Raw genomic sequence first — 12,911 nt, 5'->3', positions numbered from 1 at the left:
CTCTCTCAACCGCATTTGGGACTATTTGTATTTTCTTTTTTTAAGAACGGTGAGACCTCTCTGTACTCTATGGGAAAAAAAAAAAGAAAAGCCGAAGTCTGCGGTCATGAAGATCCTAAAGGAAAATTGCCTTGGTAACTTTCAGATTCCTGTGGAATTGTGAACTCATACTAAGCTTCTGTGCAGTATTAACCCTTTGCATCACTGAGGATGAAACTGAATTTGTCTCTGGAGAAATTAATGTACTGCTCACTCAAGAGGGCCGGGACTGAGATCTTTAAGCGTTTGTTTCTGCCAAGGTAGTTTTCTTGGATTTTTGTCCTCCAGCATGTGGATATGTGTGTGTATGTGAGTGTGTAAAACAGTAAAATCTGAACTCTGAAGGGCTTTCCAAAATAGATTCTCTCTAAAGGGGTGGGAGTGGTGGGGGGGCGGTGGTTGACTTTCTCCTTTCATTATTCTAATTTAGTTGGGGGGAAATAAAAGGTGATGAATTGTGTTAGCATGCAGAACAAAACTTAAAATTTTATCTCCTGCTAAACAGTACATTGTCATGTGGCAGCTTAAAAATGGAGGAAACGTCGATCCTGTTGTGCTTGGTATTGTGGAACCTTTAATGAGCTTTAATAATAAAGTTCATCTAATGGTGTAATTTCTAAATGGGGTTCTGGCTCGTTTCCGGGCAGCGCTGGGGGTGAGTCGGGGGGAGGGAGGCCAGTCGGTGCACCCTAGCACCTAGCACAGGGTTTGGCACAGAATGCTTAAATACCACCATTTGAATTATCTCCATGAAGGTCTCCGAATCCAAGAGATAACGATAGGGTCACGCCTGTGCCTTTTCATAGCCGCTTTATTTGCAAAGCTCTACTCCCAGCTCAATCCCAGAGAAGGGAGAGGCGCTTTTTATCTGTTTGACAGGAAGAAAACAGACGTGTGGCCCCCAAGCCAGGTGGCGAGAGGAATCCAGGGCCCTACCGCTGCCGCCGTTTAGTAAGAGAGTCCGGCCCAAGATGGGGGGGAATTGGGGTCTTGTCTTTGTGCCTTGGTCGGATTGAGGGAAAGCTACAGCTGTGGAACCTCCAGGGAAGAAATCTCACCCAAGATAAAGAGGCGCAGTTCACAGCTTCCGACCCGAACCTAGTAGCGAGAGGCCATCCGCTCGGCCCTGTGGGGCTGCCCTCTGCTCCTTTCTCCCTTGGAGATAGTCGGAAAAACAATCCGCGCCAATGACAGACAGGTCTGGCCTTTGCCCCAGGCCTGGCACCGGGGCAACCTCATGGCACTGGAGGGGGCGGTAAGTCTGGGCTTCCCGGGGACAAAGATGGCTGGTAGAATTCAGGGCCCTTGCGTGTTGCCACCTGGAAGAGGAGGAAGGACGGGTGAGACGGCTAGCAGCAGCCGAGCCTTGCGGCCAGATGAAAAGTTGAGGAAATGCATCTCCCCATGCTTGGCACAGAAGGGCCAGGGGCTGTTGAGGGGAGTGGCTGGGTGTGACTGACAGTCCTCATGCCCACTCTACCAGCGGCCCGGGCCTGGCCCAATTTCTACAAGATGAGCAGCGCTGTTGGCTTCTGTCCGCCTGAACCTCCTCTCTCTCCGTCTCTCCTCGCCCTCCCCTCAAGGATCCTGTCGCCTTTCATTCACCCCAAGTCCTCTAGGTGCCTGCCTGTTATCTACCAGACATTAAAATCCATTTCAGACGGAGGGGAAATGGCAGAGTATAAGGGTGCAATTGTTATTATCATCATTATTGTTATTATAAGAATCTGTTCACATGTGTGATGGGGGTCATCTTCCCAGATTTGTGGACTGAGTGTGATCCTTATGCCCTGCCCCCCGGCTCAAGCCGCTACTGGCTCTAGAAGGCTGGTGGGGGCCAGCAACTGCCAGGGGAGAGTTTAGGCTGATGTAACCTCAGTTTTTAATAATAATAATAATAATGACGGTATTTGTTAAGCGCTTACTAGTACATTGGCTTCTGGGGGCCACCATGCCTGGGAGAGCTCTCTGGTCTCATGCTACAAGAATCCCATGTTTGTACATATTTATTACTCTATTTATTTGTTTATTTTACTTGTACATATCTATTCTATTTTATTTTGTTAGTATGTTTAGTTTTGTTCTCTGTCTCCCCCTTTTAGACTGTGAGCCCACTGTTGGGTAGGGACTGTCTCTATATGTTGCCAATTTGTACTTCCCAAGCGCTTAGTACAGTGCTCTGCACATTGTAAGCGCTCAATAAATACGATTGATGATGATGATGATCTACCCCGGGATATCCCCCCGTCTTGTCTGACACAGCAGAGTTCCTACTCCTCACCAACTTGCTCAGCTTCCCCGCTGGGCCGGGCAGCCCCTGGGCCCTGCCTCAGCCCAGGCCTGCCATTTTGGGTTCATCTATTGTGCAGCTTCACAGAGAAAAGACAGAATGTCTAAACCACGTCATCCTGGCAGCCCCCGCTGGGCCCCGACAAAGGGCTGGTAACAAACGCTCCTTTTGTTGCCCTGATGCTCCGGAGCCATTAAGACCACCAAAGTTTTACAACCTGCTCTATGAGCACCTGGGCCTCATATAAACCACACCAATGCCTCTGCTCCGTCCCACTAACACCCAGTCTTTGGGGATAGAAGTGTCATTTTGGGGTCCTTTAAAATACCACTAACACAATCTTCCCAACAAAGCCCTGGCTTTTCCAGGTAAGACGGATTTTAGTGGACCGTACCTTCGCCCCCGCACCTTGTGACTGTTGTCTCTTCCGGATTCAGCATCAGTGAGGGGCTCTTCAGGGAAGGTGGGGTCGCAGACCCTCTCAGACTGGGGGAAAGAAAAACCAAAATGGGGGGGAAAAAGAGGTTGAACTTTCGGCCCCAATAGGATCCTGCCCCTTTTAGGTGGTTCTATCTCTCAGTTCAATTCAATCGTATTTATTGAGTGCTTGACTGTGTGGAAGGCACTGTACTCAGCGCTTGGGAGAGTACACGATAACGCAGACGCCTTCCTATCCAAAACGAACTCACAGTCTAGAGGGGGAGATGGACATTAATATAGATAAATAAATTAAAGATATATATATATATATGCTGTGGGGATAGGAGGGAGGATGAATGAACGAGTAACAGCGGCTCAGAAGGGGGTGAGAGAAGAGAAGAGGGTTTAGTCAGGGAAGGCTGCTTGGAGGAGACATGCCTTCAATAAGATTTTGAAGTGGGGGAGATCCATTATGGGCCTGATCTGAGGAGGGAGGGTGTTCCACGACAGAGCTTGGATGTGGGTGAGAGGTTGGCAGCGAGACAGAGGTGAGCCCGTGAAAGAGAGCTTCTCTCTCAGGGTCTGTCATGGTCCTGCGCCGGACCTCTCAATAATAATAATAATAATAGAGAAGCAGCGAGGCTCAGTGGAAAGAGCCCGGGCTTTGGAGTCAGGTCATGGGTTCAAATCCCAGCTCCACCAATTGTCAGCTGTGTCACTTTGGGCAAGTCACTTAACTTCTCTGCGCCTCAGTTACCTCATCTGTAAAATGGGGATTAAGACTGAGCCCCCCCCCGGGGGACAACCTGATCACCTTGTAACCTCCCCAGCGCTTAGAACAGTGCTTTGCACATAGTAAGCGCTTAATAAATGCTATCATTATTATTATTATTATTAATAGTGTTTGTTAAGCACCCCATCTCCTCTGCGCGAGGCAGCACTGCTTCCCCGCCAACCCACTGCTCCAGGACGAGACAGTCGGGCTCCCCTCTCCCCACTAGGCCGTACCCTAGGGAGGCATTACAGTTACCTGTATTTTCCATTTTCAAAGTCCTTCTCGGATCCCATCTCCTTGAAGGCCTTCCCTGATAGCTCTCTCTCATCAGTCAACCAACCAATGGTACTTCCTGCACTATACTAAATGCTTAGGAGAGTACAATACAACAGAGTAGGTAGATTCGTTTCCTACCCCCGAGGACCCTGCGGTCTAAAGGGGGAGATGGACGTGAATATACATTTATATATAAATGTATCATATATTATTTATAGATATGTACATCTCCCCCCGCCACCTCAGGTCTTCGACTCCAAAGTTGCCCAGTCGCACAACCTCCTGAAGCCCTTTGGCCCTTATCTTAGACACCCTATTCATTAAACACTAACTCACAGCTGTATTCCCTCTCCCCTCTTCCTCCTCTCCCTTAATTTTATGGCCTGTCTCCCCTGCTATAGGACACAGTGAGCACTCAATAAATACCACTGCCGCATTGCTCTCCCCCTTACCCATTCTTAGAAAGGAGATACAGACAGCCTGTGACCTGAGTCGCCGAGGGAGTGTGGTTGGCTGGCAACAGGAGAGAGGGCATAGACTCTAAAAGATCTGGGCTCCCTGCCCAGGCCTGGATAAGAACAGTCTCATCTCCCTTTTAGACTGTGAGCCCACTGTTGGGGAGGGACTGTCTCTATCTGTTGCCAATTTGTACTTCCCAAGCGCTTAGTACAGTGCTCTGCACATAGTAAGCGCTCAATAAATGCGATTGATTGATTGATCTCCCCCTCCACCCCAACACACATACCACACCCACACACAAACCGTGCTGCCTCTCCCTTGCCTTGCCCCACACAGACCACTAGACATCGGGGAACCGGAGTGGAATATTTCTCTTCCTCGCATCCCCAAAGGCGATGTTTCCGAATCCTGGCTTAGCTTTGTTTAGGGGCAAGGCTCCACTAAGCTGGTGGTAGGGGAAGCCTTACCCTCATGGACTCGCCCAAGGTCACCCGGCTGGCATCTGGCAGAGCCGGGATAAGAACCCGGGATGTCTGACTCCCAGCCTGGGCTCTTCCCACTAGGCCCCGCTGCTTTCCGAAGAACGAGGGCGAGGAGGGATGCGGCCGATCTGCACAAACCTCGGGGACGGAAGGGTCCGGGGAGACTCCGTCCTGGGCCGGAGGCAGGGTGGGCAAGGTGGGCAGGGCCGCCCCCGCCTCTCCCAGCGGCGAGAGGGTTGGCAGGCCGGCGGGGGCCATCAGGAGCTCCCGGGGGTGAGTCCAAGAGGCCCGGGTGGACAGGTCCCACGGCGCCGTCTGCCCAAAAGTCCCTGGGAAGAAGAAGGGCCAAGTGAGTTAAGCCTGGCAGCGGGGAGCTTAGTGCCCCCGGTCCACCTTTAACAATCAATCAATCAATCGTATTTATTGAGCGCTTACTGTGTGCAGAACACTGTACTAAGCGCTTGGGAAGTACAAGTTGGCTACATATAGCGTCCCTACCCAACAGTGGGCTCACAGTCTAAAAGGGGGAAACAGAGAACAAAACCATACTAACAAAATAAAATAGAATAGATATGTACAGGTAAAATAAATAGAGTAATCATCATCAATCGTATTTATTGAGCGCTTACTGTGTGCAGAGCACTGTACTAAGTGCTTGGGAAGTACAAATTGGCAACATATAGAGACAGTCCCTACCCAACAGTGGGTTCACAGTCTAAAAGGGGGAGACAGAGAACAAAACCAAACATACTAACAAAATAAAATAAATAGAATAGATGTGTACAAGTAAAATAAATAGAGTAATAAATATGTACACACATATATACATATATACAGGTGCTGTGGGGAAGGGAAGGAGGTAAGATGGGGATGGAGAGGGGGACAAGGGGGAGAGGAAGGAAGGGGCTCAGTCTGGGAAGGCCTCCTGGAGGAGGTGAGCTCTCAGCAGGGCCTTGAAGGGAGGAAGAGAGCTAGCTTGGCGGATGGGCAGAGGGATTGGGGGCATTCCAGGCCCGGGGGAGGACGTGGGCCGGGGGTCGATGGCGGGACAGGCGAGAACGAGGTACGGTGAGGAGATGAGCGGCGGAGGAGCGGAGGGTGCGGGCTGGGCTGGAGAAGGAGGGAAGGGAGGTGAGGAAGGAGGGGGCGAGGGGATGGATGGACAGCCTGGAAGCCCAGGGTGAGGAGTTTCTGCCTGATGCGCAGATTGATTGGTAGCCACTGGAGATTTTTGAGGAGGGGAGTGATATGCCCAGAGCGTTTCTGGACAAAGATAATCCGGGCAGCAGCATGAAGTATGGATTGAAGTGGAGAGAGACACGAGGATGGGAGAACAGAGAGAAGGCTGATGCAGTAGAGACAGTCCCTACCCAACAGTGGGTTCACAGTCTAAAAGGGGGAGACAGAGAACAAAACCAAACATACTAACAAAATAAAATAAATAGAATAGATATGTACAAGTAAAATAAATAGAGTAATAAATATGTACACACATATATACATATATACAGGTGCTGTGGGGAAGGGAAGGAGGTAAGATGGGGGGATGGAGAGGGGGACGAGGGGAAAATATATCTTCACCTCCCCGTCGGGGAATAGAACCCCGGTCTCCCGCGTGACAGGCGGGGATACTCACTACTATACTAACGAGGAGCTTTAACGTGGAGACCCCTGGCTTGGGCCCCAAACTCCTACAAGGGAGAACTCGAGGGATCTGGGAACCAAATCCTAGTGAAGACGCCACTCCCCAGGTCCCACCCACAGTAGGGCAGAGTTGGGTCTAGAACCCAAGCCCCCCAACTCCCAGTCAGCCCTGGGCTCCCGGTCGCTAGGTGGAACGGCTTCTATTCATTCATTCATTCGATCGTATTTATTGAGCGCTTCCCGTGTGCAGAGCACTGTACTAAGCGCTTGGGAGGCACAAGTCGGCAACATACGGAGACGGTCCCTACCCATCAACGGGCTCACGGTCTAGAAAGGGGGGACAGACAACAAAACAAACCACGTTAGAACATCATCATCATCAATCATATTTATTGAGCCCTTACTATGTGCAGAGCGCTGTACTAAGCACTTGGGAAGTACAAATTGGCAACAAACATGTTAGAACCAGTGGGCTGTCACTGAAAATCAATAGAAAGACGGCCCTCCTGTGTCGCCTTCTGCAAGGCACAACCTCTCTGGGCTTGTTTCCCCATCTGTAACACGAGGATAAGATACATCAATCAATCAATCAATCGTATTTATTGAGCGCTTATGCTCTCCCTCTCCCTAAGGTTCTAAATCCTGCGAGGGGCAGGGACTGTGTCCAATATGAATATTTTGCAACAGCACAGTGCTTGGCACACAGCAAGCTCCTAACAAATTCAATGAAATTAATGGGATTTCAGCCTAGGTCCCAGGCGATTCCATGAGACACTTTTTCTCTCAAATCAATAACTCAATATATTGATATTATAATATTGATATATTATATCAATAACTCAAATCAATAATTTGCTAACCTCTACTATGGGCTGAGCACTGGGGGAGATAATTAACCCGTAATCGGGTTGGACACAGTCCCTGTCCCACATGAGGCTCCCAGTCTTCATTTTACAGATGAGGTAACTGAGGCACAGAGAAGTGAGGCGACTGACCCGAGGTCTCACAGCAGACAAGCAGCGTGGCTCGGTGGAAAGAGCATGGGTTTTGGAATCAGAAGGCATGGGTTCAAATCCTGGCTCTGCCAATTGTCAGTTGTGTGACTTTGGGCAAGTCACTTCACTTCTCTGCTCCTCAGTTACCTCATCTGTAAAATGGGGATTAAGGTGAGCCCCCCGTGGGACAACCTGATCACCTTGTAACCTCCCCAGCGCTTAGAACAGGGCTTTGCACATAGTAAGCGCTTAATAAATGCCGTCATCATCAAATGGCAGGGCCGGGATTAGAACCCAGGTCCTTCTGACTCCCTATCCACAAAGCCACTCATCTGTAAAATGGGGATTAAGACTGTGAGCCCCCCGTGGGACAACCTGATCACCTTGTAACCTCCCCAGCGCTTAGAACAGTGCTTTGCACATAGTAAGCGCTTAATAAATGCCGCCATCGTCAAATGGCAGGGCCAGGATTAGAACCCAGGTCCTTCTGACTCCCTATCCACCAAGCCACGTCTCTGAGTCTGGACCAGATTTCAGATGCTTCCATAACTGGGATCCATGACTAGGAATGGATTCCCGTGGCAGCAGCTACTTCCAGGAAATGTTCAAGGAAAGCTGAGGTCTGGAGCAGGCTCACTGGAGCCACAAGGTGTAAAAGACATAATGCCTACCCTCGAGGAGATTACACTCTCACAGGGGAATCAAACAAGCCAAATGGCCAAAGAAAATTGGGAGCGCTGTCATCTAGAAGCAGCGTGGCTCAGTGGAAAGAGCCCGGGCTTTGGAGTCAGAGGTCATGGGTTCGAATCCCGGCTCCACCACAAGTCTGCTGTGTGGCCTTGGGCAAGTCACTTAACTTCTCTGAGCCTCAGTTACCTCATCTGTAAAAATGGGGATTAAGACTGTGAGCCCCATGTGGGACAACTTGATCACATTGTATCCCCCTCAGTGCTTAGAACAGTGTTTTGCACATAGTAAGCGCTTAACAAATGCTATTATTATTATTATTACCCTGAAGGCTTCCGTGTTACTTAGCTCATTCATTCATTCATTCATTCAATCGCATTTATTGAGTGCTTACTGTGTGCAGAGCACTGTACTAAGCACCTGGGAAGTCCAAGTTGGCAACATCTAGAGCCGGTCCCCACCCAACAGTGGGCTCACAGTCTAGAAGGGGGAGACAGAGAACAAAACATATTAACAAAATAAAATAAATAGAATATGTACAAGTAAAATAGAGTAATAAATCGAGTAATATTTACCCTTGCAACATGTTTATGTAATGTCTATCCTTGCAACATGGCTGGGCGAGGGAGGTATTATTGGCCTCAGGGGAAATTGAGTCCCAGGGAGGTGAAGTGTCTTGCCCGACACACAGCAGGCCAGGGCACAGCTGGGTTTCCCACCTCCCAATCCCCTACTCTTTCCACCAGGCCACACGGTCACTGATCCAATAGGGAAGACAGTCAGAGCACAGACACATAAAACACGATTCAGGAAACCAACCGACGGAGACTGCGGGATGAGGAGGTGGAAAGAGGGGTGCATCCGGGAGGGAAGGGACAGTGAGAAGCAGCGTGGCTGTCCCGAGGTGACCCTCGGGTACTGGCCATCTCAAGATCAAAAGCTATCTCGTGACCACCTGAGCCAGCAGGCGGAACTCGGAAGTGGGGCTGGGATACCGCCCCCACGACCAAATCCGCTAGATTGGCAGCCCAAGCTGGGAATACAGAAGGTGTCCCTCGCCCCCGTGCCAATCAAATTAGGTATGGAGGAGGCGGGGAGGGCAGAGATTGGATAGACTGAGGCCGGAAGCTGGAATGGGGCAATAAATACCTGTCGCCTCTGACCTTCCGGGTCAGAACACCAGGACACGCAGCAGCAGGAGCAGCAGCAGCAGCCCCCGTGTCTGTCCCTGCCCAGAAGGCCAGATGCCCGCTCTACAACCAGAACCAACACACTGAGGCAAGGGCCGCGGGATGGGTGAGTGTCTCGTGGGTGGGACCCAGGTATCCCGCTGCTGATGGGAATTATGAGTGGATTCCTCCCGTGTAGGGAGAGCACATTGTGAGAGCTAGCCGCCCACCACGTGCGCGGGGAATGTAATGAATTCTTCCCATGTGGGAAAGGAAGCGGATTCTTCCCGAGTGGGAAGTGCACATGGGTGAGAGTTAACCAACTCACCCACGTGCGATTAACGGATGATTGTGTTCCTCCCGTGTAGGGAAGCTCTAATATTGTTAATTGATTATATTCCTCCGAAAGGGAAGCTCAATCCATTGCGCCTAAACAATTACATAAATTCAATTCACCTCGCGGAATAAATTTTATATAAAACTTAGGCTTTCTGTCCCCGGCCTCTCTCTCTCTCTCGCCTCGCCGATCACTGAACGAACCCGTCCCCAGACGACGGGTGACAGTGGTTCAGTGGAAAAGAGCATGGGCTTTGTAGCCAGAGGTCAAGGGTTCGAATCCCAGCTCTGCCACATGTCTGCTGGGTGACCTTAGGCAAGTCACTTAACTTCTCGGAGCCTCAGTCCCCTCATCTGTAAAATGGGGATTAAGACTGTGAGCCCCACGTGGGACAACCTGATCACCTTGTATCCCCCCCCCAGTGCTTAGAACAGTGCCTTGCACATAGTAAGCACTTAAATGCCATCATTATTATTATTATTATTATTACTCCCCAAACAAGCTCTCTGAGTTCTGGCCAATGTTGCCAAATATGTTGCCAATTTGTACTTCCCAAGCGCTTAGTACAGTGCTCTGCACATAGTAAGCACTCAATAAATACGACTGATGATGATGATGGCCAAGCACACTGGGGAGTGAGCTTACAGGCTCGGGTCTCGATGGGGTTGGAGTTGGGAGGGAAGCTGCTAGGGAACAAATACCATTATTGGCGGCAGCGGTCAGGCGTGCACACACACTCCCTCCCACCCTGTCTCCCCCTTCCCACCCCATTTCCTTACCTATGCATTCTCCCCCCAGGCTCCAGAAACGGACTGTACAGTCAGCGGAAGACGTCAAGAGGGCCTTCTCGTCCTCTATCAGCTCTAAACTGAGGCAAGAAAGGCCGTCTGTCAGAAGAGGGGATCCGAGGGCATTCAATCGTATTTACTGAGCACTTATTGTGTGCAGAAACGGACTGTAAAGTCAGAGGAAGATGTCAAGAGGGCCTTCTTTTCCTCTATCAGCTCTAAACTGAGGCAAGATAGGCCGCCTGTCGGAAGAGGGGATCCGAGGGCATTCAATCGCATTTACTGAGCACTTATTGTGTGCAGAAACGGACTGTACAGTCAGCGGAAGACGTCAAGAGGGCCTTCTCTTCCTCTATCAGCTCTAAACTGAGGCAAGATAGGCCGTCTGTCGGAAGAGGGGATCCGAGGGCATTCAATCGTATTTACTGAGCACTTATTGTGTGCAGAAACGGACTGTACAGTCAGCGGAAGACGTCAAGAGGGCCTTCTCTTCCTCTATCAGCTCTAAACTGAGGCAAGATAGGCCGTCTGTCGGAAGAGGGGATCCGAGGGCATTCAATCGTATTTACTGAGCACTTATTGTGTGCAGAAACGGACTGTACAGTCAGCGGAAGACGTCAAGAGGGCCTTCTCTTCCTCTATCAGCTCTAAACTGAGGCAAGATAGGCCGCCTGTCGGAAGAGGGGATCCGAGGGCATTCAATCGTATTTACTGAGCACTTATTGTGTGCAGAAACGGACTGTACAGTCAGCGGAAGACGTCAAGAGGGCCTTCTCTTCCTCTATCAGCTCTAAACTGAGGCAAGATAGGCCGTCTGTCAGAAGAGGGGATCCAAGGGCATTCAATCGTATTTACTGAGCACTTATTGTGTGCAGAGCACTGTACTAAGCGCTTGGAACACTGTACTAAGTGCCTAGAGCGCTATCCTAAGCCCGCACCCAAGGGTTCCCAAGCCAAGGAAACGGAGGATCCCAGAGCGGCCCATCATCACCATCATCAATCGTATTTATTGAGCGCTTACTATGTGCAGAGCACTGACTAAGCGCTTGGGAAGTACAAATTGGCAACATATAGAGACAGTCCCGACCCAACAGTGGGCTCACAGTCTAAAAGGGGGAGACAGAGAACAAAACCAAGCATACTAACAAAATAAAATAAATAGAATAGCTATGTACAAGTAAAATAAATAAATAAATAAATAGAGTAATAAATATGTACAAACGTGGGATTCTTGTAGCATGAGACCAGAGAGTTCTCCCGGGCATGGTGGCCCCCGGAAGCCAATGTACTAGTAAGTGCTTAACAAATACCGTCATTATTATTATTATTATTATTATTATTATTATTATTATTATTAAAAACTGAGGTTACATCAGCCTAAACTCTCCCCTGGCAGTTGCTGGCCCCCACCAGCCTTCTAGAGCCAGTAGCGGCTTGAGCCGGGGGGCAGGGCATAAGGATCACACTGAGTCCACAAATCCGGGAAGATGACCCCCATCACACATGCGAACAGATTCTTATAATAACAATAATGATGATAATAACAATTACACCCTTATACTCTGCCATTTCCCCTCCGTCTGAAATGGATTTTAATGTCTGTCTCCCCTGCTCGACCGTGAGCTCCTTGAGGGCCAGGTTGGCACCCCAGAAGCAGCGTGGCTCAGTGGAAAGAGCCGGGGCTTTGGAGTCAGGGGTCATGGGTTCAAATCCCGGCTCCGCCACTCGTCAGCTGTGTGACTTTGGGCAAGCCACTTCACTTCTCTGGGCCTCCGTTACCTCATCTGTAAAATGGGGATGAAGACCGTGAGCCCCCGTGGGACAACCTGATCACCTTGTAACCTCCCCAGTGCTTAGAACAGTGCTTTGCACATAGTAAGTGCTTAATAAATGCCATTATTATTATTATTATTATTATTATTATTATTAGATCTCGCACAGTTTCATTTCTCCCCCATGCGGAGGGGAGGGGAGCAAGAGCGGCACTCAGGGGAGAGGTCACTCACGCTGTCACCGGGCCGACGTGGGCTTGCCAGGACTGGACCACTGCAAAGTGATAGAAGAGATGTCACGGACACTTACCTGTATATATACGTATTTATTACTCTATTTATTTTACTTGTACATATTTATTCTATTTATTTTGTTTTGTTAATATCATCATCAATCATCAATCGTATTTACTGAGCGCTTACTGTGTGCAGAGCACTGTACTAAGCGCTTGGGAAGTACAAATTGGCAACATATAGAGACAGTCCCTACCCAACAGCGGGCTCACAGTCTAAAAGGGGGAGACAGAGAACAAAACCAAACATGTTAACAAAATAAAATAAATAGAACAGATATGTACAAGTAAAATAGAGTAATAAATATGTACAAACATGTATCATCATCATCATCAATCGCATTTATTGAGCGCTTACTATGTGCAGAGCACTGTACTAAGCGCTTGGGAAGTACAAATTGGCAACATATAGAGACAGTCCCTACCCAACAGTGGGCTCACAGTCTAAAAGGGGGAGACAAAACCAAACAGACTAACAAAATCAA

The 12,911-nt window shown here is 49.4% G+C and overlaps 1 protein-coding gene across 1 annotated transcript in view; it reads right to left on the bottom strand.

Moving 5' to 3' along the window:
* Positions 1-802: 802 nt before the first annotated feature.
* The window catches only part of LOC119941248 (WD repeat-containing protein on Y chromosome-like), a 46,051-nt gene continuing 33,942 nt past the window's right edge, over positions 803-12,911 (bottom strand). Inside the window, exons 26-30 of the mRNA XM_038761623.1 lie at positions 12,368-12,407; positions 10,353-10,441; positions 4,880-5,070; positions 2,724-2,815; positions 803-1,358 (exon numbers count right to left, since the gene is read on the bottom strand). Of these exons, the coding sequence (XP_038617551.1) occupies positions 1,118-1,358; positions 2,724-2,815; positions 4,880-5,070; positions 10,353-10,441; positions 12,368-12,407 (653 nt within the window). The 3' untranslated portion in view covers positions 803-1,117. The remainder of the gene's footprint in view (positions 1,359-2,723; positions 2,816-4,879; positions 5,071-10,352; positions 10,442-12,367; positions 12,408-12,911) is intronic.

The sequence above is a fragment of the Tachyglossus aculeatus genome, chromosome 20, assembly GCF_015852505.1.
Source record: "Tachyglossus aculeatus isolate mTacAcu1 chromosome 20, mTacAcu1.pri, whole genome shotgun sequence".
In the NCBI taxonomy this organism is placed as follows: Eukaryota; Metazoa; Chordata; class Mammalia; order Monotremata; family Tachyglossidae; genus Tachyglossus; species Tachyglossus aculeatus.
The sequence above is the reverse complement of the archived record's forward strand: the minus strand, read 5'-3'. Positions and strand labels throughout refer to the sequence as shown.